This window comes from Protopterus annectens, chromosome 6.part0 (genome assembly GCF_019279795.1).
Source record: "Protopterus annectens isolate FY-2018-M chromosome 6.part0, PAN1.0, whole genome shotgun sequence".
NCBI lineage: Eukaryota > Metazoa > Chordata > Ceratodontiformes > Protopteridae > Protopterus > Protopterus annectens.
In genome coordinates this window covers 1,484,099,125-1,484,125,483 of record NC_056737.1, presented here as the reverse complement: position 1 = coordinate 1,484,125,483, position 26,359 = coordinate 1,484,099,125, and the positions used below count along the sequence as shown (strand labels likewise).

Sequence of the window (26,359 nt, the reverse complement as noted above, 5' to 3'; positions counted from 1 at the left end):
AGAATGAGAAGTTGAAGATGCAACAGTTAATGGCATGAATAATATTTTTAACCAGACCATGGGTTGATCAGTCAGATTTTATTACCAAGTATTGGTATGAATAACGCTGGAGTGAATATGGCTACTGTGTTGCTACACAGAAGTTTGTAGCTAGAATGCAACTGCATATAAGACTTCATGTGTTTTATTTGAAAAGAAAATGTGACTGTATGTGAGACACCTAGATCAAGGAGACTTGTACGCATGAGAAAGTGGAAGAAATTAGTTAAATGAGGAAGCAGGGAAAGGAAAGATATTGATGGTGTTGGTAGTGGTGATAGAGTGGTTGGATAACAATGAGAATATAGTTGTGGATGGGGTGATGGAGTGGTTGGATAACAATGAGAAGATAGTTGTGGATGGGGTGATGGAGTGGTTGGATAACAATGAGAAGATAGTTGTGGATGGGGTGATGGAGTGGTTGGATAACAATGAGAAGATAGTTGTGGATGGGGTGATGGAGTGGTTGGATAACAATGAGAAGATAGTTGTGGACGGGGTGATGGAGTGGTTGGATAACAATGAGAAGATAGTTGTGGACGGGGTGATGGAGTGGTTGGATAACAATGAGAAGATAGTTGTGGACGGGGTGATGGAGTGGTTGGATAACAATGAGAAGATAGTTGTGGTGGGGTGATGGAGTGAGGGATGCAGTACATTGCGGTAGTACAATCTCTGCTGCAGGGGTCCTGTGAGTGAAACTCTCTGGAAGCTACCAAACTGTTAAAACCAGCCTTATCTATGTTAAAATCTAAAAAATATACTTCCTTATAGCCCTTTTCCTGATTCTTAATTTGCTACTAGATAAGCTGAAATAAAAGATTCTAATATGCAGTTTTTCTGTACCTTATGACTCCATTCTACTGATTCTTCTCGGTACAGAGCACAATTCCCTATTTATTCTTGTCTTGAAGAAATATAATCTGATAAATTAAGTTTGCAATCTGAATGACTGGCTGTTAAAAAACAATCTTTTTTTTTCAGTACAGTAGAAACAATTCCCAAGATCCGGAACTCCAAGAATGAAAATTAATCTTTTTTTTTTTTTTTTTTTAGAGTAACTTGCCAGTTTGCACTTTCATGCCCTGCTATGTACCTTTTAGTGATGTACATTATTTGTAGATTTTAGTGTATCCATTCTCTACAAATTGGTATAGACAGAATAATGGTATCTGCCCCTGTAAGAACTGTATAACCTGCCAAACTACCCATAACAGCAATCTTTAGTGATGACTGTGATTCTACCAGACCTGACAACTGACTAGAAATCCAGCTATCACTGTCTTCCCCTCCCTCGCCCCCTTCTAAAGGTAGCTGATTATAAGAACTATCTGACTGGTATGTTTTTGCCGCACTGTACCCCCCCACCCCACACACACATACACACACACACACATTAGCTGACTAGCTTGCAGCCAGATAAATGTTCATTTGTCACACCCACACCTCACCAAATAATTCAACGACTATCTGTTCAGCTGAATTATTAGCTGCTGAATGTAGTCAGTGTATTTAACTGAATACGGTGGGTGTCAAGTTTTGAACTGCAGACTGCAGCACTAGGGGTGCAGATACTAAAAATATGGTAACTCAGGCTACAGGTGTAAACTGGAAGGGATTGTGATGGGGAAATGTTTTCATTAGTGATTCACAGAAATGAGATAGTCCAATGAACCAGCTTACAGATTTTACATGACCCCCCCTTGCACTGTTGTCCCCTTGGCTGAGACATGTAAGTCTTAGTGTGCACAGTATTTAGTCTGTCAATCTCTTTGCTGTCAAAGTAGCCATCAGGGATACACTTCTTTCAGGCTTCTTATTACTGATTAAAGTGCAAGACGTGTGCAAACTCAGGCCTGTACTAGTTCAGACTAACGGTATGACACACAGGGACTGTAAGCCCTTCATGAGGACAGACACTGCAGAAAGCAGGAAGGTGCAAGTAATATTTCCATTCCATTTTTAACTCTTTGATTGAAGCTGCAGCAAATCCTTTTTGCATTTCAGAAAACAGATACTGGACACATCCATCCACTGACATACTCTAGGCAACAAGACAGGGCAAATTATTCTCTGTCTCCTCCAGCTGCAAGCAACTGGGTTAAATTACTGACACATGGAGCAGTTTTTCCTATTGTGCTCTTCACTCAGGCAAAAGAAACTGCTGGTGCAAGTTGTGTGTCATAATTTGTCACTCACGTGTACAATAAGAAGGCTTAGTGATTTAGATATCATAAAAGGAAAATATTCCCCAGTAAACATTAAGGTTGATATATGAACTATATGAGCACCAGAAAAGTCTGGCAGGCATTTGGCTCACTGTAATTTTCTAGCACAGTGCATGATGTAATAGTGTGTGATGGGATAGGATAGGCACATCCACAAGTCCAGAAGCATTTATGAAAGTCTTCTGAACGGAAGTGCAAGGAAGAATAACCCTAACCATAGACCCACTACAGAGGGCCAGCAGAGTACCAGTGTGAATTTGACTGAATGGGTATAGAACCTGGGATATATATGATTCTGTAAGAACTAAAATATGACTTGGAACTGTTCAACCAGACATTCCTGCCTGGACTGATGAAAAAACTATATATAACCTGGTTAGGGCAGGTAAAACACTTAGAGCTATAATGAAGCACTGGAGAGTTAATGTACAAAGTAATGTGGGTGTTTTATAATTGTTGTGTACAAATACAGAAATCATCTCAGTCATGTTTATTTCATAAACATGGGGAGATGTGTTCTGTGTGAGAGAATCAGAATCAGATGTTGAATGGAATGCCTCATCTGGTCACTGCATGCTCATCTCCTACAGCTAATACTAGCACTGTAAATTGATTCCCTGTTGAAATGTCTGCACTCAAAATGCCAAGTGCCGAAAAGCCAAAAAAGCACTGAAAACCCAGAGTAGACTGAATCTTAAACATTGCACTTCTCCTTAAATCTTCTTTTTGCAGGAGGGGCAAGCCTCCTGTACCCTGCATGTGGGGAGCAAACCCCCTCACACCCCCAAATGTATATTAACCAAGTCAGAGATTACTGCACCTGAGTGAAAAGGAAATATTTTGAGAAATGGCATCTTGGACTTGGTATTAATAAGTCCAGTCTTTAAGCCATTCAGTCTCTACATTTCAGGATTCACTTTAGTGGATTTCAACATTTCAAATTGTAACTCTGCAAACAAATTATTTATAGTCACAGAGGTAGTGATGATATAGTGAAATATTTGTTGTAGGCTAAATGAGTCTGACTTCCTACCATTCAAAAACTCATCAGGCCACCATCCTTTGCTCTTGCATTTATGCTATTGTATCTCCTAAACATGAACTGTGGTAGTATATATTTTCAGAAAAATGGAATGCTACCAAAAACAGATGCAGCATTACTAAAACAACAAAAAAAAAAAAATCACCAACATGTAATGCTAGCTGCTAGTATAAAAACCACAGCTTGACTCTATTGAATACTAAGTTTATTAAATTGTACTGTACATAAAGATTGAGCACTTTTGTCCAAATTGCATCAGGACTTCATCAGAATCAACTTACAAAGACATATCTCACTCCTTATATACTAGTAAAATATCACTATGTTAATAGAAAACAATTAAACAATTAACTTGTTCATTACTTTTAAGATGATGGGTACATACATTTAAAGAGCTAAAACCTAAAATAACTTGAAGAATATAAATATTGTTAAAATGTTGTTAAAATGGTTCTAGTGTGCAGTTAAAACCATGCGAATAAAAATACAAACAAGTCAAAAAAAGATATTTTTCTAGTTAAGTAGTGCATAAAAATGTTATGTAAAATAGTTATATAAAACATTCTTTGGCTTTTCTTACATAAGATTTACACCACATCTCCACTAATGGTATGTCACAACATCATTTATAATTTATTAGGCTGCATGACAAGTAAGGGATGGATGCAAATATTTTCATTTCTACCCAAGTACTGAGTGGCACTTAACTCCTTAGACTCTAACACTATTTTACAGTCATCACCCCTTGGATTAACATAAACTTGTTCCGATGTTGCAAATAAAAACTTTTTATAATAATGGGAAGTCCTAGAATGTATTTATAGGACATTGATCCTGTTATCTTTTGCTATATCATAATTGTGTTCATAAATTATTTTATGGCGATATCTCTCCATTTTGCCCACATAAAACACTTAAAATACTTTGCTAGGTAAACAACAAATATAGTTGAACAATTGCCTTTCTTAAAAAACACATGCGAATGGGCATTATTTTTCAGTGTTACATTTTCCCCCTAAGTTATAAGGACAATGTGGGCAACTCCCACATTTTGTAGTCCCTTTTGGTTGGAACGTCAATTGACCAACACCGGGCTGCTCCCATTCAAACCAGTCTGTCAGATTCTTTTCTGTTTTATATCTGAACAATGGTTCAGCCCCTGATAATTGGTACAAATTTGGAGTCATCCTTAAAATGTTCCAATTTCTTTTTTTATTATTTCCTTAATCTCATCTACTTGGGGGGGTGTATTACACAACTAAAGCTGTTTCATACATGTTCCCAGAGCCTTAGGGGATGTTGTTTTATATCTCCTTCCCTAATAAACTTTTACATTTAATTCCCCATTGGGACTGGATGCAATCCCTTGTGTTGTTAGCCAAATGTGGTGGATATTGTCTCAGTAAAACCATATTAGTTACAGTGTCAAGTTCTTGAATTAAATCTTACCCATGAGATATTATTCTGGCAATTCTAATGCACTGACCTTTAACTAAGCTTCTTTTTGACTCAGTGGATGGCTACTTGTAAATTCCAAATAGGAGTTACTAAAAGTGTGTTTCCTGTAAGTCAATGATTTGAACCTACAATCAGTGTGAGAAATTAATGTATCCAAATAAATTATTTGGTTGAAATCAAAGCTAAAGGTAAATTTCAAAAACTTTGAAGAATTATTAAGATAATTAACAAATTCAAAAATACCTTCTTCTGATCCTCTCCAAAGGATAAAGGTATAATCCAGGAATCTCACATATAATTTAATATTCCCTACAAATTCTGAATTCAATACTTCTGTTTTTTCCCAGCATAATAAAACAGAGTAGTATACATGAATCTGCATTGCTTTCTGGTGATTCAACTTTCAAGATGTTCAACATTTTTTTCACAATCAATTTAGGGATTTCTACTCACCTGACAAATATACTTGTCACACCCCATTTCAGGTAAGGGGAATACACTGTTTTTTTGTTTGCAATATAATCGGACTTATTTTCTTGTTAATTCATGAAGGATATGTGTCATTTCTCAGTCAGCGTTTGCAATCCAAATAATGATCAGAATGTTTTAAAGCTCACAATAGCTATTATATTGTTATTATCTTTTATATTTCCTTGACACACTTATTGGAAAAGTATTCGGTACTATTATGACTCACTTTATCACATACATGACAAAAACAAATTTGTACAGTATGCTTACGTCTACGTAAACAATGCTTTCCTCATCACTGACCTGCTAAGAGGAATTATTTGACATTACTATGTTATGATAGCAGGGGCAGTAATACTAAGTTCATAGTTTTCCTTACTGAAAAAACCTTAAGCATTTCTCCCAATTTTATTACAAAAAAGGCATGTCATGCTATATTTTTGAAAGATTTATAAAAAAAATACAAAATAATGATTGCAGTTTCGTGTGAAGTAGAGCATCACTTTTTTTATTGGATCCATGATAGACAAGGGATGATCCAGGCACTCCATCTTCAGTTAAGTGGGCTTGACTACCAGAGAAGCAAACCAAAGGATACAGAAGTAGGCAGTGAGACTAGCTTCTCCATCACAGAGGGAGGGATGACTGAAATACTGACTGCTGGAGCACAAGTGATGTGTAAGCAGGACAAGCACAGAATCACTACTGGAATTATTTGTGTCCCTGTTTGTGTGTGTGTGTGTGTGTGTGTGTGTGTGTGTGTGTGTGTGTGTGTGTGTATGCACACTAATAGCTACACAGTCTTGGACTGTTATAACCCTTCTCAGCACTGTGTGCAATGAATGACATGTGAAAAATGTTGGGGGCACACAGCATTCCTAAGCACTACTACACTCCAGTAATAGCACAGTCCTTGACTTTCACATCCATCCTAAAGGATACATTGAATGTTAGAGGAATGGAGGAATGAATGGGCTATTAGGGACTGGTAGTTAATGCTCAAAGATGAGAAGCAGGCACAAAAACTCATCATCTTCACTGTTACTACTACTACCACTGCTAATAATAATAATGCATTTCAGCATCTGTTGTTTAGACCTACTTTCAGGCAAGTCTCGAACTTTGGGCATATGAAAACAGTCTCTCAGATGTCTCAGCTTGTCTTGTTCATCCAGGTAGAGAGCAAGTTTTTCATCGGTCATGCTACATCCTATTTTGGAAGCAGTGTCCTCAAGAATTGCATGAGGTGAGCAGCTGGTGAGTGAATCCATTTAGAATCTAAACAAAAATATATATATATATATTATTCTTTGAGTTACACCCTGTAACAGACAGAAAAATGAATAATCTGTCTTGATAATATAATTGCCAGGCTAAAATGCAATATTAGATATAGAAGCACTTACAATTATTTCAGAACAACTGAATGCTGTACAGATCTTTCATACTGAACTGAACTATTTAACAATGAGTAAAGTACATCTAAAATGTTTTCAACATTTCCTTTGACCTTTGTAATCAGAAATCCTGTACAAATAGATTTTTATATTTTAATATCCCTGAATAGCAAGCCAGTCATTTCTAGATGATCGTTTAGTTATGTTTGCTTAATATGAGATGCCCTTTTGTTCTCACTGTTTTGCAGTATAACCATGACACCATAAGTTGCCCCATCAACTCACTGAAAACTTTCATTCAGATCTTTTAGTTAAAACACTAATTAAGGCATAAGATATTACCTGATTTGAATGTATAGGATCATTTGCATCATTAGTTTCTGAAGCAGTTCATTAACAGATGATTGCTTATATAACTGTATTACTTTTACTGTATTTTTAAATTATTTTGGTAACCAAACCTCATTCTCAAGAGTGATACATATTCTTGGGGGGTATGGCCAAGGATGAACACAGGATAGCAGCAAATTTCTGTAGCTCCCCCAAGACAACATCATAAACAGGGAAATTTACCATCAAAACTTGTCTAATGGAATTTATTTCTTCATAAAATCATTTGGAATATGATTTTCTACAATAATATCCAAAAAAGAGAGAAAACTTGATTGCTTTTCCTGTCAGAAATCTTCTTGGAAATTTCTCACTCATCTCAACTCCTCAGAATGAGCTACAGTAAAGCTAACAACCAGGATTCTACCCTTAAGAAAGAACATCAGGCATTACTACTAAACATGCAGGAACTGACAACTAAAATAGACAGAACTGATTCTAAATTAGATGACTTCAAAGAAAAAACTACCAAACAAATGGATATATTACATGAAGACTTACAAAAGCAAAAAACACAGATTTCAGGTATAGAAGATGTTCTCAATTACATGGGCAGTAGAATTAAAGAAGGAGAAATGAACATTGAATTTCTACTCAAACAAAACACTCATCTCCAGCCTAAATTGGATGATTTGACAAACAGATCTCGACGTAATAACATAAGGATCTTTGGACTACCAGAAGGCATAGAAGGTAATAACCTTATAACTGTTTTAAACACCTGGCTGCCAAAAACTCTAGATCTATCTGAGGCATTTTATTTCAGTATAGAGAAAGCCCATAGATCTCTAGCTTCCTCTGCCACTAACAAGAACATTCCTAGATCAGTTATAGTAACATTTTTATCTTCATTTGATAAAGAGATGGTGTTAAAATCACCATGGGCAAAAGCACCTTTAAAAGTTAATGATGCAGTAGTGTGCTTTGATAATGATTATTCCACTCTGGTGATATCTAAAAGGAAAACCTTCTTGCCACTGATAAGAGAACTAAAAAAGGCACAATTGAAAACACATCTTTTGTTCCCTGCCACACTAAAAATCTTCTTAACTGATGGTCCTAAAACATTTGAGGATTTGGACACTGCCTTGGCTTATATTAAAAAAAAAAAATATTGGACAAGACAGAAGAAATAGAATGGGCGTGCCCTTCATTGAGAAAACTGGCATCAGGCACAACTTGGAAGACAACAGACAAGCAAAAGAGACTACAAAATAAATGAATGACTTGCATAAGATCACCACAAAGCTTCCAAAGTCCTTAGAATATGCAACTTGTCATATTAACAAATTTTCTTCCGAAGGAACAAGTAACCAGATACAATTTTTATTTGTTGCTTTTTAATCTCTCTTAGTGAGATCAAAGGTTAGTAACAAGTTATATTCATTTAATTTTACTAAAAATATTTTCCCCTTTTTTATTTTTATTTTTTTTTTAATCTATTCAAAATATTGCTATGTTTAGTACTGTTTAGTTATAATTACTTAACATTATAAAACTGAGACAGTTTAAACTCATTACAACTAACATGCTATGAAGTATAAACAGCTGATTAAACAAAATAAATATAAATGCAGTATTTTATGCTTCGATACATAATATATTCACCATTATATTCCTTGATATAGTAATAGATGAATGATATAGTATAAGAATGCATTTTTTTGAGGGGAAGCAGTTATAGCCTTACAGTTTTGGTATGTATGTGCTTATAACATTGTGCAGCTTAGGAAATGCTATAGGGTTCATGTATGCTGTAAATAGACTTATGGCATTTTCTATGGCCTGATATTACTGAGGCTTTGATTCTCAAGGCTTGTGGAACAGCTTGAGCTGTCTCTACAGTGCACAGAGCCTTATTGCACTTCAAAATTTATTATTTTCACTTACTTTCATCAAATTTCCTGCTGGAATCCCTCAGGAAACAACTTTAGACACTGGCAACCTCAATAATAGCGCTCATGAGACATTTTCTAAACCTTCGTGTTCTAACTATTCATCTGAGTTGAAAAAAGCAGCCATCATGAACTTTGACCACTGATTTCACTCACACATGTTGTAATGCAGCAAAGTAAGCTAGTTCCAGGAAGCAGAACAGCTGCAAATGCGGGAATATGATGAAAACGGACTTTTTAACACAAACGTGAGTTTTTACCATTATAATAACATTTTATCGATATCATTTATGTTTAGTAAAGCTATAGCACATTTTAAAGCATCATCTTACTGACTAACCCATTTTCTGAAGTTCTGTAATGTGCAGCAGCTGAATTCAGTAGTATATTAGAATGTTCTTAAAGGTGTTTTACACAAAAAGCAGTATTGCAATTGTTGTTTCAATGCATACAGCATGCTTTTACTACCTAACAATGTATGATAATGTTATATTTTGAACTTTTTTAATTCAGACCTAGAGTTATTTGATACTTTTTAAGCTAGTATGTAATATATACCATATATGAAGCCATTGCATACTGCTTTCTATATAATGTCATGATTTCCCATTGATTAATGCAATGTTTTTTTTACTATTCTGTTTTTGCTTTGGTCATTAATTCTCCTATCATAGCTTCATGAACAAGCAGATAATACGTTTATGTATATCTCTATGGCTGCATATGTTTAAATCATTTACATTACTACCTTCATAACAACTGTAATAAATAATTTGATCTGAGTAATCTATTGTGTCACAGAAGCATTAGTTAACATATATTTCTAAGCTCAAGGAAGATATGTATACACAAAGCACCTATATATAATTTTTTTTCTTGTCTCATTCCCCTTCCAAGTTGTGTTGCAGTTATTACTAGGTTTTTATATAAAACAGTTATATATAATAGATGCTCATTTATCTGGTTAAAATGCTTAATTCTGCTTAATAATAGATCAAATTGGTTTTGCTCATACACATGATTTGAGCTATTTACTTTCTTAAGAACTGGATCTCTTGATATATCCCAATTCCTTTAAAATGTTTCAAAATGTGTAATTTACTTAGTAATGTTCCTATTGTTAATAAGCTATTCTAGTTATTAATACATAGATATCTTCTACATCAGTTGAAATTTTCAATTGGAATTTATATAGTCTATATAAACTATATTAGTTAAAGTCTCTGTTTTTATATATATATATATATATATATATATATATATATATATATATATATATATATATATATATGTTCATACAAACAAGTCAATGAAAAGTTTCAATGATCTTTCATTCTGATATATACAATGTTACTGTTAGCTTAAACTGTTCTTTCTACTTCTAAAGATATTATATCAAGAAGTCTTTAATGAAATCTTGACACATACTATGAAATAAGTGTATACATTGTATAATTTCTTTTATAATGCATAGTAATACAGATGAGTTTAAATTTGGTCTTGAAAGTTTTAATTTATATGACATTAGGTGGTAGCTAGAGTTCTGCTGTTATAGTTAAAGAGGTAACTCGAGTAGTTGTAGCTACTCAAATTCGGAGTTTATAACTCCAGGCTGGGTGAGACGTTCAATCCTAACACTATTTTATTTGATTATTGTTACAGTATGATTACAGTTCTAACATCCACATCATATATCATAATCACATTTTTATTTCTAATAAAAATTAAAGTTTCACATATTCTTACAGATACTTCACAAGTCAAAGCTTTGATTAATTTAACATCTATAGGAAGGAACAGCTTACTAATCTGTATAAAAAATGATAAACTAAACATATTTTGACTTATCAAGAAATAGCGTAGAATCACCGACTAGTAAATCCACAAACACGGTATCGGACTCTTCTTCACAAGAGGTATAAATTTAATAATAAACTTTAAGCGAGTTCAATTACAATACACTTTTCGTCAGTTTAAAATAACCGACTTCATCAGAACTGAAAAAATAAACACAGAACCATGGGTTAATAGACAATCCATTTAAAAGTTTTGCTTTAGTCACATGCTTTTTAATTTTAATTTTAAATTAGTCTCACCTTGAGTTAGTCCGCCTAATGGTGAGTATCTTGGTGACAGGAAAGATGTATTAAAAAAATCCTATTAAAACAACATTTTAAAATTCTATAAACAATTGTTAAATCTAAAAGTTATATGCACAAAAATAGTCCCCCCCCCACACACACAGAAAAGTTGTACGGAGGAGTGATAAGCAGCTAGCAAATAAATTCATTCCTTATCAAAATATGTTAACTTGTTCAGGTTGTTGTTTGCTAATTGAAGGAAGCGCCAAAATGTGCGCTCTAACACCTCGGATATTAGGAGAAAGATTGGTTGTTACACTAATGCTCTCAAATATTCGGAAAGTGTGTTTAAAGAATACTTGGACGTATTAAAGCATATTCATGCCTCGGCACCACCATTTTACTGGCTAAACGTAGCATTGACAATACAAGGTGTATCTTTATGTCCACACTTTCGCTATAGGAATAGTGTGGGAACCCACTTGCCCCTCGAGTGTAAATTGGTAAACTGTATATTTACGTATACAGGGGCCAATATATTGTAAACTTATTTAAGTGGGTGATACAATAAACGTTTGCGATGGCAACATTATCCCATTTTAAAGTAGTCATCCTATATTAGGAATATTAGTGCAAGTCATGCAGGATCTTATGGTTTCAAATTTACTTAGGTTCATGTTTAGAAAATTGTATTCAAGAGTGCACTATGATGGAACCGCCATAGTTAAAAAGCCTCAGTACTTATACGTACAGCTTAAAGTTTATTATTAAATTTATACCTCTTGTGAAGAAGAGTCAGATACCATATTTTGACTTATGCTATATATGTCAAATGGCAACCTTGAGAGGGATCTCCCTAAACATTAATGGGTTAAATAACCCATGTAAGAGGAGAAGTTTAATCAGATATCTTAACCTGCATAGATCTAACCTAATATTTCTTCAAGAAAATCATCTTCTTAAAAAAGATATAGATAAACTAGAAACCAACAAGTACATTACTTTAGTCAGCTCGGAACATACATAGAAAAAAGGGGGATAGCTATCCTGTGGAACAAATCCATACCTATTCTCAAAATGATTAAGACATACAAGGGTGACAAAGGAATGTTTTGCATGGTTACAGTGCAGATTAATAGAAAGAGTTTTAATTTATCAACATATATTGGATACCAGGCATAGGTATTACCACAGTGAAACAGCATTTCAATAAAATAGTACTCCACTCTAAAGGAGACATCATATTAGCAGGTGATTTCAATTGTACTCTATGTGATAATGATTCTACTACCCTTGGGAAGAGGAAAATTACAGTTAGCACAAAACATCTAAAAGACTTTATTAACTTATATAATTTGAATGACATTAATAATCAAGCTGATACTAAGTCACTACCATATACTTTTTTTTCCAACAGACACAAGTCTTACTCTAGAATAGATAGAGTTCTGATCTCTAATCAACTTGTAAAAGATTTATCTAAATCTATGGTCATTTCCTGCCCAATATCGGTCCATAATTCTATCACTTTTGAACTTATGGTAAATGTAACACAAAATACCCAGATTAATTACTGCCTACTTAACTCAACTAAAAGACTTCAAAAAATGTATAAATAAGGAGACACAAAACTTCCTAGAAATAAACACTACACCAGATATTTTGATTTTATATATATATATATATATATATATATATTTATATAAATATATATATATATATATATATATATATATATATATATATATATATATATATATATATGGATGCTCTGAAATCATATCTATATGGCGAAAGTATAAGATGGTATAACAGCAAAAGGAAAACATGGGACAAAGATCTTCTAGACATACAGAATAAGCTAGACACTTTTAAGCTCAATAGTAAGGGAGATTTCACAAATAAAAATATTATAGAAGAAATAAATAAGTTAAATGAGAAGTACAAAGAAATTTTAAATCACAAAATCAAAATAACCCTAGAGAAATAGTAATTCCTAACATATTCAATAAATCCTAAATAAGTAAATAAACTTAAAAATAGACAAAATGACTTAACAAACAAAATCATATCAAAGAGATTTTTTCCTCGGGGTGGAAAATGTTTCTAATTTATCAGAAATTCTAGATGAGTTTAAAGATTACTTTCATAAAATAAACAATGACAGAGTTAATATGGACCCAAAAGCTAAAATAAAAAATTCATTACCACATACATGGATAAAAAAATTAATAAACAACAGATTTAGTCATTGGATAAGAGCATTACATATACAGACATTGTCACTCAAATAAACTCAAGTTAAACAAAGCACAAGGTAATGATGGTATAATTCCTGAGATTTACAAAATATTCTCTAAAAATGTCTGCACATTAATGCATAATGTTTTCCTGGCAGCTCACATTGAATTTACTATCCCCCCATCTTGGAAATACACTTTTATCTCACCAGTTCTGAAATCCAATAAAGACCCTACAATATGCTCATCTTATAGGCCCATCTTACTGCTCAATGTTGACTACAAGATGTTTATGAACATATTTGCTGACAGATTAAAGACAATATTTTCCAAACATTATTGATATAGATCAAACAGGCTTTATTATAAATAGAAATACTTTTGACAACATAACAATAACTTTAGCTTTAATAGATTATGCAAATAAAAATAAGAAGGATCTGACACTAATTAGCTTTGACATAAACTCAGCCTTTGACTCTGTGAGCTGGGACTACTTGTTTATCTTGCTAAGGTGTACAAAATTCTCTGATGAATTCATAAATCTGATTAAAAATCTATATAAAGGAACACTGGCATACATACAAATTGGCACAAGTCTCTCAAATGATACCCATATTGAAAAGAACTAAATAGGGAAGTCCACTCTCTCCTTTATTATTTACCCTAATAATGGAGCCCTGGGCCAATTTAATTAGAAACAATAATAACATAGAATGATTTAAAATAAATGAAAATACAGTATCTAAAATTTAGCTTTTCGCTGATGATATATTAATTACATCAACAGGAAATAACTCTTCTATACAGTCATTATTTGACACAATGGCAGACTTTAAGAAAATCTCAGGTCTGACGTTTAATGAAGAAAAAACAAAGATTCTGCCAATACATTTAGGAAAAAATATTTTTTTAAAAGCTTATTATAAATATATACCCAATTCAGGTCTTATAACTTATCTAGGAATAATCTTAGCAAGAGATATTAAATCAATTATTCAATATAACTATAATAAATGTCTTGAAAACATACAAACCCTGTTTAAAAGTTGGAATAATATCCTATTTTCCATGGAAGAAAGACTTACATTAATAAAAATGATTATATTCCTGAAGATATTATATGTAATACAATCAATACTACTCCCACCTACCAAAACAATCATTAAAAAATTAAACATATTAATGTTGAAATGCTTCTGGGCACCTCATAGACCTAGATTGGCATTAAGGACACATATCAATAATTGGTCCCAAGGAGGTATAGCCCTTCCTGATTTTGATCTATACTCTATATCCTCTGTTATCAAAACTGTAGCTCTACTAATTGATAATTCATATGCTGTGAAGTGGAAAAATATTGGGAATTAATAGGCATGGGATTAACTAGTATAACACTAACAGACAAAAATATTATTATAAATAATCCCATATTATAGATACTCAAAGAAATTTGCACTGTACCCATAACACCAAGACACACATCAAATTACCCAATAAATATTATTATTACTTTTTGTAACTTTATAGATAAACATCCCAAATATAAGGAATGGATCTTCATTATATTTCCCATAACTTATACACAAGGTATACTCTTATCATCTAACCCTAATAAAACTTTAATATTCAGGCAAAATAATTTAATGTACTGGCATCAGTGCTGCAGGATAATAAAGTTAAAAATCTAGAATTTTTAACTCTAGAATTTGATTTGGATGAAACTTGTTAGTTAGAGATGCAGGCTTTCATACAATATCATTCTAATAAACTAGACTTGATAACGCTGATAACTAAAGAATCTGTTCCAATACTGATAGATTACATAGGTTCATAGGTAGGTACTAGGCTATTGGCCCAAAGGCCTTTGTAAGTCCAGCCAGCAAGGTTCCATAGCTTACGCTACCCAAGAAAGTTATTTTCTTGTGCCACTGTCCAGCAGAGACACAAAAGTGATCCCCTGAGTGTATTTCCTATTTCCCATCCACTCATCAAGATTTTTCTTGAAGAGTGCTAATGAAGAACTTTGCTTGACATAGATGGGTAGCTTGTTGCACAGTATAGGAAGTCTCTGGGACAGGAATCTATCCCTCCAGTGTATCCTGTTTATTGTGGTGACAAGGTTTAGGTCTCTCGAGTGTGTAGCTCAGAGGGACTGTGATTTCTTTAGGTGTAGCATATCCAACAGCTCTTGGTTTGACATAGCTTTATATGTTAGGCAGAGATCACCTCAGAGTAGGTGATATGCTACGGAGTAAAGCTGGAGTTTCTTGAGGTGGTCAGTGTAGGGCATTTGTTTGAGCCCAGTAATCCTCTTTGTGAGGTACTTCTGTGGCCTTTCCAGCTGCTGCAGATGTCTTGTGAGGTACATTCTGAAAGAGGCGTTTTACTCTATAATGGGTCTAATAAGTGACGAGTAGAGGGGAACAATGACCTCTTTTTTCCTGGATGAGAACCCTTTTATGATGAGGTGTGCCATGTAGAAGGACTTCCTGACTACTGTGGCGATGTGACTATCAAAGGAGAGACTACTGTCAACCTGGGTCCCAAGGTCTCTTATCACGCATTCAGTGTTAAGTAGATTGCTGCCTATGTGGTAGTTCATGGGTACAGAGTTTTTACCAAAGGGGATAACACTGCACTTTTTGGCATTGAGCTTGAGGCCATGGCTCTGACACCAGGCATCTGTCTCAGTGAGGCCCTTCTGTAGGATGTCCACATTATTTGGGGACTTGACTATGGCACCTAGTTTGCAATCATCTACTAAATCTACAACAGAAGGTTTCAGATAAAGGCAAGCTTTTTCACATACAGAATATTATTAGAGATGAAACCTTCAACTGTCCAGAAAATTACTGGAACTACTTCAATTCCATAAACAGAGAACCCCCAGAACAACAAGATAAAGGTCATATACTGGGATCAGCTTCTAAAACAACATAATCAATTAAATGGAAACTTTATGCCTGGAAATTCTTACACAGCTCCTTCTACACTCCTCTAATAATGAGCAAAATTAATAAAAAAGATAACATATGTAAGAGATGTACCATAGAAATGAATGCTAACTTGGCACATATGTTCCATGATTGTATAAAACTGAAAGAATATTGGACATCAATTAACAATTTTCTACAGGTGCTTTTTACAGATAATTTTACAATATCTAAATCATTAATCCGCTTCAATACCCCCATACTTAAATGTGTTAAAAAGGTTAAACTTCCCCTATTATGGTCAGTTTTAGCATTGGCTAGAAAGATTATAAATAGAAATTGGATATTAGATACCCCTCCTTTTTTTAATGAGTTTAAAAATGTTTTGATAGAGGTATGTCAAATGGAACTAATGACTATTAAATCAAGAACTTCTAGGAAAACAACCAGTTAAAATATGTAGGATACTTTACAAAGTTTGTTAAAAAAAGACTTGGAACCTTTATAATGTATTAACCTGTGGATGTCTTTGTAAATACTTTTGTTGTTTTATGAATGTTAAAATGTTGTATTTGTTAACTGCTTGTATAAATGACTGTTTTATTGCTTGTATGTTAAAACCAATAAACACGTTTTAAAAAATAAGAGTAATACATATTCTTATAACTTGGTTTCACGGTTTAGATATCTTCATCTGCTATAGCTGACAAATTTCCTAGTATTTATATTCAATGTATCCCAATATGAGCAGATGAGACACTGTACATGGTGCAGGAAGAGTCCACTCATATTCAAGAAGCATATATATTAAGTTAATGTAGGATATATTCAGGGCTGGGAGGTGTCATAGAAGTCCATTTACACATATTATGTTAAAAAAGGAAAAAAAAGGAGTTTATCTATAACTGATGACTGGACTATAATATTAATGATTATGATAATGTGTATTGACTTCTGCATTCAACACAAAAGGTTTAAAGCAATTTAGACAGGGTAACAGAAAAACAACCATCGTTACATCTTTTTTAAGTTTACATAATTAGAGTTGAGGCACAGACAAAATGGACATTGGAAAGGGAGTCTGATGGAAATAAATCTCATAATTTAAATGTGAGAAGTTTTTATAAAATGTCAGAACAAAAAATTGGAACATTAATGGGTATACTTGGAGAGGAATTGCCAAAGTAAAACAAAGCATTGCCCTTACACACACACACACACACACACACACACACACACACACACACACACACTAGATAAAACAATATCTGAAGTGCTGTATACAACCTTGAAGACTCCATCCTTCAAGTAAAATGGAACAGGAGAGACCATGAGCATGTTAGTAAAGATGATGCAGGGTATACATCAAAGGACATATAAAAAAAAAAAGAAACATACACTTAATTTCTACTCCATGGCTGCACATAGTTGCAGCAGTTCGCATTACAGTCTCACAGCCCCTCATAGTGCTCAGTTGTTCAGGCTGGTTCTTCGCTGCGCTGATTTCTAGTGTATTGTCTAGATATACTTTCTGCTGGTTTCACCAGTTGACTTAGTTTCCTTGCACAATACAAAGTTGCCCTGCAGATGAACAGTGATCCTCCATAATGCTTGTGAATGTGCATCCCTTGTGTGAATGCATATTGTGTGCACTCTGCAATGGGCTGGTAACCAGTCAAACATGAATCTCTCTAGTTTTCTCACTATGAGGGCCACATTGGGCTCTTGCGCTCCTATAATCCTGAAATGGATTTAAATAGCAGTTGGAAAAAATGAATAAATTAATGAATGAATAAATTATTCTATACCATGAAAAAAGTCAGTAGCATTTAAATATTTCAAAGGAATTAAAAGGCATAGAAAAGTATAATTTATTCTCTAGAAAGCAGGAAAGCAAAAAGTAGAGAGCTCAATGGGGTGGTGCAGCTCAGAAACTGCACAAATAAGGATTTTCTTGTTTTCACTAGGAGGATTGTATATGCATTGGATTAATTTCCTATGGATCTTCTGGAATGAAAAAAACTGGAATTCAGAAATGCATGAGACAGTCATAAAAGGAATTCTAATGCAATGAAATAAGATTATCTCACAAGGAAATGCAACTTTTCTTTTAGTCAGGATTGTGGCCATGGGAGGGCTATATGACTATCTGTTGAAAAAGACACCATTTCTATGGCATTCTTTTGATTCATTTGTTATGGTTAAAAGTAAGTGACATGAATCATAAAGCAGCAATACTCACTGATGAGGCACTTCTGTCCTCATAGTCCAATATTATATGACTTGATAACACAGAAGATAAGGATGTAACTTACACTCCAATGCCTATCCACATCCAAACATTGTGCAATTAGATGAATGTGCAATCCTCTAACATGTGCATAGATGTAAATGCACTGTGTGTGTGTGTGTGTGTGTGTGTGTGTGTGTGTGTGTGTGTGTGTGTGTGTTTGCACGTGTGTGCGTGTGTGTTTGCGTGTGTGTGTGTTTGTGCATCATGGAAAGGGCTGGTATACAGCCAGGACATTATTTCCTTGGGTGAATGAATTATTTTTCTGAAGGAAAAAAATAAAGCATCACTATGTGTGCTTAAACATTTGTCAGTCCATGTTTCACATCACATCACATAGGTTAATAGGTTCAAAGGTAACTACTAGGCTAGCTGCCCTTGTGGGCATTTTAAGCCTATTCATTTCCCATTTATATGCTCAAAATGACCTATCAAATTTGGTTATAGATTTGTGTTACCCATCCCATGGCCAATAATTGTATATTACCCCTAATGAGAATAACTGGGATCATACCATAGATAATTTGAGGGGACCCATCCATATGATAAATCATTTATGAGCTGTTTCTGTCCACTAGTAGTTCAGGGGTCATTCCTGGGTTAAATTTTCTGTTACCCATCCATAGGTGTAAGTTGCACTTGAATATAGACAGGGATAAACTTTGTTTTATGTGGATGGGGAGTCTGTTCCACAGCAGGGGTATCATCTGCAAGATATAACTTTCCCTCCAAACATGTCTGCTGATGTTGCAAAAGAGGTTTAGATCACTAGACTGAATATTTCTGATGCCATCTGACTTGCTGATAAGCAGCAAATCCATTAGTAATGTTTTGGAGGATGCATTTATGCTAGACTCAGTTCACCTCTTAGCAGTCTGTAGGAAACAAAGTATATTGACAAGGCTTTGAGTCGTCCATGTAAGACACGTCATTTAGGCCTTGTATTCTTTTAGTAAGATATTTCTGTGGACGTTCCAGTCATGGTTGGCATACACTGGCCAAAAGAGGCAAACAGACTCCTTCCACTGTTAGTCTGGGTCTGTGACATAGAATGGGGTAGACCGGGTCCCTGCCCCACTTATCACTAGCAACTACCCTACAACCAAACACAAGTGACTAGCCCTAAAACATCACTCAGTTTCCAACACTTCTATTATCTAGAGGACACTTTGCAACATAGTTGATGCTCAAAGCAGTTCATCTACACAACTCAATTAAATTTTGTGTACACTCTATTGGCATATGTTGGAGGTAGACATACTCGGGTGGCCTAATGGTTAAGGTGTTTGCCTTACAAACACAAGGTGCAGGGTTTGAGTCTCACAATGGATAATTGGTTAGGCTTACAATGGCTTGCAAGGGCAGTTAGCTTGGTACTAGTCTATGAATCTGTTTTTGAGAAGTAGGAGGAACCCCACAAAGACACAGGAGAACATGCATATTACCCACAGGCATTTGCTAGATGTCAGATTTGAACATTTTGGATTGTGCTCATGGGGCAAAGGGTTTAACCATTAGCAAATGGTGTCATTCATATCAACTCCATGACTACATAAACTTAGAGAAGAAGGAGTAAGTGAAGGAAATGAAACACTCAACTTCTCTCTCTTTTCTATCAGCCATTATACCATCATTCAACTGGACTCCAGGTAACAGTAGATTGTACCTCATTTACTACATTTTCAGTCTTTTTTAACATTCTGGTAAATTTACTTCTTTCTTTTTTTTCTTTTAGAAAAAGTCCTGTTCTAATCATTTCCATTGTGATTTCATTTTATTAAGAACATATGAACAATACTAGGTAAACCATCATGAGGACCATAATATACCCAGTCACAAACACCTTTAAGTAAAAACACCTAAATGTTTGTGTTCCTTTTTCAAGCACTTAATAATGCTTACTTCCCAAACTGAGCAGGGCTGCACATGACAGGTCTGGTATAAATTTGTTTTTACCCATCCAGTCATCAGAATTAGTCTTAAAAGTAAGCAAAATAATACTTCATTTGACTTGTACTGATAACTAACTCCATAGGCCGTGAATATGTTGAATTAGGGAATTCTCTCTCCAGTGAGTCTTATTAATTTGTTGGTATAGATTTAGGTCCCTAGTTCAGTGCTTACAGAGGCATTAGTTTTGTAAAGAAAGAGAATGTCAAATAGTATTGGGTCTGTCATGGCTCTAGAAACAAGACTGTCACATCAGAGTAGACTGGAGACTACTCAGTATAATGAGAGTTCTGCTAATCTGTCAGGATGAAAGAATGATTTACAGCCTTTGAGTTTCTTGGTAAGGTATCTTTGGGGCCTTCTATATGAGCAACATGCTTCAGTGTATTATATTCAAAGATTGATTTAATAAGGGAAGACTACAGTGACAGGATGACTTCTCTGGATCTTGAAGTTATTCCCTCTGAAATTAGCTAGGCTATATAGAAGGATTTCCTGACTGTGGCAGAAATATTATGATGAAATGAGAGAGAATTATTCACATAAGTGCCAAGGTGTCTTATGATCGTGTACATTTGAAGAAGAGGAGTAATATTAAACATATAGGAGTTAGGAACAGCTATTTTCCTCAATGCAATTACTCTTCAGTGTTTTTGTATTTAACTTGAAATTGCTTTCAGTACACCAAATAGGTACATATTGCAGCCTTTGCTGGAGCTATTTAGTATAAATGTATGAGTAGAGAAGTGTCAAGCTTAAAGTCATCAGTAAATATGACCAGTCATACTTCTGAGACACTGGACTGGATGTCTTCCAAATAAATGCCAAATCCTGAGAAGACCCAACACTGATACCTGTGGTACTCCGCTATTTACTTTCACAGAGGGTACCAGTAATTTTCACAGTTTAAGATATGCTGGAATGTAACATATGGGTTTACATAACATTTGTTTAATTTTTTAACAATAACAGGTTGAGGACAGTGTCAAAAGCCTTGACCAGATTGAAATGATTTTCATATATTTTTTTCTGCCTTTAGACACATAACATCCCCTGTTTCTTATGTGTCATCTTACGACCTCTAGTACTTTTTGATATTCTTTCTGTTTCCTGTTTTCCTTTTCAGCCATCTTTTAAGCAAGAAATAGTCTTTCTTGTAAAATACCTTATTATTTGAAAATTCTGTCATGCTTGCATGGTGTTTAGACTTTAATTTCATTTCTTCATGTCTTTAACCTCTCAAATTAATGCTTTCAAACCTCTACCTAAGTTTATTTCAGTCCCTTTCTTCCTTAAACACTTCAGGAAATGATGCAAAGAAAAGAAGCCATATACTTACAAATTTTCAACACCTACCTCTTTTTACATTGCTCTGTTTTAAGTATATTCACTTTTTACTTTGTTTGACTTTTTTAATAGCCATATACTTATTTATTTGTACTTTATTAAATAACAGTTTTATTCTGCAATGATGGCTATTGTGTTTGCAAGCACACACATTTCAGACTATTATTTCACTTCTTTCTGCAATGTCAGATGAAGCATAAAACAATAGGACTCTAATCTAATATAATCTAAAATACTCTAATCTTATCATATCTAATCTAATCTAATTTAATCTAGTCTAATTTAATCTTTTTTTACCTTTTAATTGTTAAAACCATTCCCGACTTTACTATTCTCTTATTAACATATGCAGTGTTTTATTTTTAATTATTATAAAATGACAGGCCATTAACATTCAAAAACATGGATGCTAATTGGTTAGCCCAACCTGTGTGCCCGTAGTAAAGTGGGTATATACAGACAAAAGTCAAGTTGCTTGGACTTTCTTCTATTAATATATGTTATGACTTTCAATTTTTCTTGAACTTTTTATTAAAAATAAATAAATTAATTAATTAAAGTTTAAATCCGGAAAGTTCAGAAGTACAAGAGAGATAGGATAGAGAAAATACAAGGAAAATCAGGAACGTTATACAAAACTAAAGAAATGTACCTGATTTTCTTCGTATTTCTGCCCTTTCACTGCCATACCGCTGAGCTGCATGGATATCTAACTTAAAAAAAATAATAAAGCAACAGAGATCTTCCTTTCTTCATTGCTTCCTTTCCAAAGCACTGATGTACTGCATAAGTGTGGGAATGTATGTCGCATACACATGCACAGTACACCAAGAAAGCCCCAGTATATGGAAAGAAAGTGGAAAAACCCCACATTGCCATTATAAAGAGACATTATTTAAGAAAGTAAGTGATTTCTTTCTTAAATAATGTCATTGTATAAAAGCAATAACCAACTTCTGGGTGGGATATGTGGAAGATTTACCACTGGTTGCCTTTCTTTAATTACTTGGGCTTCACCCTCATCATTAAACCACACCAACCATTGGTAAATTTTCAGTGTACCACATACAGTCATTGGTTATTGCTATACTACTGCAAGCCCACAACATTAAAATCCTTATTATTTCTATTACTCACACAGCTTCATTTTTTTCTAGCTTAAAAAAATATCTTTCAGTCACAATATATTCCTGGTATCTGCCTGACCAATTTTAATATTACAAACCAATTAAAATAATAATTTTTAAAAGGTTAACATTTAATGCAAAGTCTCCTTTATCCTTTTAGCATGTTTTTTTTTTCTTTGTCATCTTTTAAGTCTTTCTCTTGTAGTTTTTTCCTTTACAATAATATTTTATATTTGTCTCACCACTAATTCCTTCTGCTTCCAAAACTTGTAATTTATGTTGTTGCAAAATATCTTCATTTTTTGTCTCAAAGAGAATTATTGTTTGATCCATATTTTTATTTCTAACTGCGTATTCCTTCTCTCTTCTTCCTTTTCACTTTATCAAAATTAATCACATCGGTGTCATTTTCTAGGTTTTCAACATCGGCATCTGTATTTGCAATAATAACCCCCAAGCACTATCTAGTTAAATGACTTTGTCAATGTCAAACATGAGGAAAATGAAGGCAGAAGGATCCAGGCTATCTACACAAACAACTGCAGTACACAGTCTTAATCTTCTTCTTCATATGTTTGTTTGTGTCTTTCGGCTTTTCCCAGTTAGGGGCCGCCACAGCGGAACTCCGGTCCACTAATGATTGGCAGTAGAGTTTTGATGTGCTGGCTTGCCAGGCCTAATGTACAACCTTCAGCAAAGGAATGCCCGTTCATGCATGTCACCACACAGAAGATGCTCTAACTGAGAATCGAATGGGCAACGTCTAACTGTGAGGCGACAACGCTACTGCAGCACCACCACCGCAGTAATTAACAATATTTGTTCTTCCATCTGCTCACTAATGAATGAAAATGTCATCTTTTCCCACACTATCTGTACTTTTTTACATATTATTTTTTGCTATGTCTTTTTTGAAGGAATCTTTTCTAGGGCAATTAGCAACCAACTGACTAAAGTAATCACAAAAATGTGCCTTTGGTTGAGTCTATTATATTTATGTTCCTTTTTGCCCATTAATAATAGCCATACTTAGAAAAATACCAGATGCTTTGATTTGTTGCAGATCAGGAAAGACAAGACTCCTATAGACCTCTCCAGGGGTGCCAGACAATGTTGAAGGCTGGTGGGATGGAAGGCAAAAGGGTCACTTTGTAATCTAAAAGGGCAGTTTTTTTAGCTGTGTACTGCCATAACAGAATCATATCTGAGACATAAGATGCATATAATGTAAATATGCACTACATTTGGAATTACTGCTTAGCTATTTCACAGAAATGCACAAATTAAGTTAAAGTTGGACCCATATGGTGTGTGATTCAGGAGCCATATAGTCAAATATCAGAGAGAAAAAACAACATATGTAGCTAATTATAAAGAATACACTTGGCAACATATATACTGAGTGAACTTTGTTATATGTTTTTTCCATCAACTGCACATCACAGGAAAGCTCTTGTATCCCCCTACTCCTTTTCACCCTAGAATAGACCCCTTGTGTCTGTCTGTTTTTACCTTTCTATATTTCTCATCTCTCCCTCTATCTAGCTGTGCCATACTTTTATTTGAATGCAACTCTTTCACCATCCTTTTGTACTAACCATTTATATTTAGCTGTACCTTCCAGACTCTCTGCTACTAGAAAATACTTTCAATAATTCCACCTACTTAAGTCCAACCCCTTAACTAGCTTATTTCTTTGGCCCCCTGCTTTTACTTGGCATACCGATCTCATCTGTAGTGTTATTGTCTGTTCTCCCGTTTTTCTCTCACCTACCTAAGAATTATCCAACCCCATTTTCTACCTTATTTTTGCTTTTAGATTTTGTCTTTTTCTACTCTTGCTTTACTTAATCTAGTCTGCTTCAAATAGTCTTAGTCTGTAAAGCTAATCAGGCCAATATTTTTCAGACCCCAAGAGGCAGCTTACTTTAGCTTTTTCTTACCTTACGGATTGATTGTTTCTGACGGGTGATTTCAGAGGTCAGAGGTCAAAAGTGAGGTGTCAGAGCTGATATAATACATAAAAACACACTAAAAATAGGTTTATTACAAGTAAAGCCACCAGACCTAAATAATATTGAAGTGCTGGTGTCCCGCCTAGAAATCAACCACAATAAATATATAATCATACTATCAGTGTATATCCCACCCGGTAATAAATCTTCCATAATTGAAAATTTACTATCTTGAGCATCCACAACATTTAGCAAAGAAACAATAATAGCAGGTGATTTCAATATCGATTGGCAAATTTGTTCCTCAGATAACCCAGCTAACCACCTAAACCTGTATGGTTATACTCAGATGATACACATATCAGCTAGAGTGGACAAACAAAGTAACAAGCAAACTACTCTCTACTGGACTCTAACCAACAAACCCTCACTAATCTATTACTCAGGTTGTCTCCCAGATAACCTAAGTGACCACCTACAAACCTTCATATTGAGACACCGCAACAATCCTACCAAAAACATAAACTATAAATTAGTACATAACAAAAGAAAATTTTCTATACCTACTTTCAAAGAACTCCAAAATTGTAACTGCTTCTCTCTAAACTATCTCCCTTTAGACTCCGACGTCAAATACTTCAACAACAAATTCCTTCAGATTCCCAACATCCTGGCCCCCATCAGGAATGTAAGAATTAAGCTAGCTATTGCCCATGGCTCACTAAAGAAACCAAACACCTAATACAACAAAGAGACAACCGATTGTCCCTTTATCAATCAAAAATAAAGTATCCTACAATTAATAGCATAACTTAAGGAGCAAAGAACAAATCAAAAACGATAAAAAAACTCTACTATACCAGAATTCAACAACATCATTACAATCCACAAAAATGATGGGATGCCATTTAATAAGTTCTATATCCAGGACAAACCAAAACCCCAACCCTCAATACATCTAACTCAAAAAAAAGTTTAGCTACCCAATTCAACTTTTTCTTTGCTAACTCTATTCTCTCACTCATAAAGGAAAACCAAAATATCCCTCTTGTCATCCCACTAGCCACTAATACCTATCAGTACCTCCTTCCTTCTAAACCATTCCAGACAGATAAGATAAAAAATTGTTAAATAAACTTAAACCAACTTCACTAGCAGCTGATCAGCTGCCAAATGAATACCTCAGACTTGCAGCTAATGTCATCAGCTACCCCATTTCAATATTAATCAACAGATCCATCAATGAACAATACATCCCAAAAATCTGGAAAATGTCATATGTAATCCCTCTACACAAATGCTCATCTACTTTACCACCTACTTACAAATAACCTACTAGCCAACTCTCGACATGGCTTCTGTCCCAAACACAGTACCACAACTGTACTTGTATGCTTTACTAACACCATAAGCCAACTCAAAAATGAAGGGAATCATCTTTCTGGATATGTCCAAAGCTTTCAACACAGTATCACACCAAAAGTTCTTATATGAGTTTGCCTCCCTCCACTTA

General features: G+C 34.4%; 1 protein-coding gene across 2 annotated transcripts in view; it reads right to left on the bottom strand.

Moving 5' to 3' along the window:
- Positions 1 to 26,359, bottom strand: part of KYNU (kynureninase) — a 2,242,792-nt gene that overhangs the window by 1,569,482 nt on the left and 646,951 nt on the right. For both annotated transcript variants that reach the window (XM_044074971.1, XM_044074972.1), the window contains one exon: positions 6,341 to 6,516. In XM_044074971.1, the coding sequence (XP_043930906.1) occupies positions 6,341 to 6,509 (169 nt within the window). In that variant the 5' untranslated portion in view covers positions 6,510 to 6,516. The remainder of the gene's footprint in view (positions 1 to 6,340; positions 6,517 to 26,359) is intronic.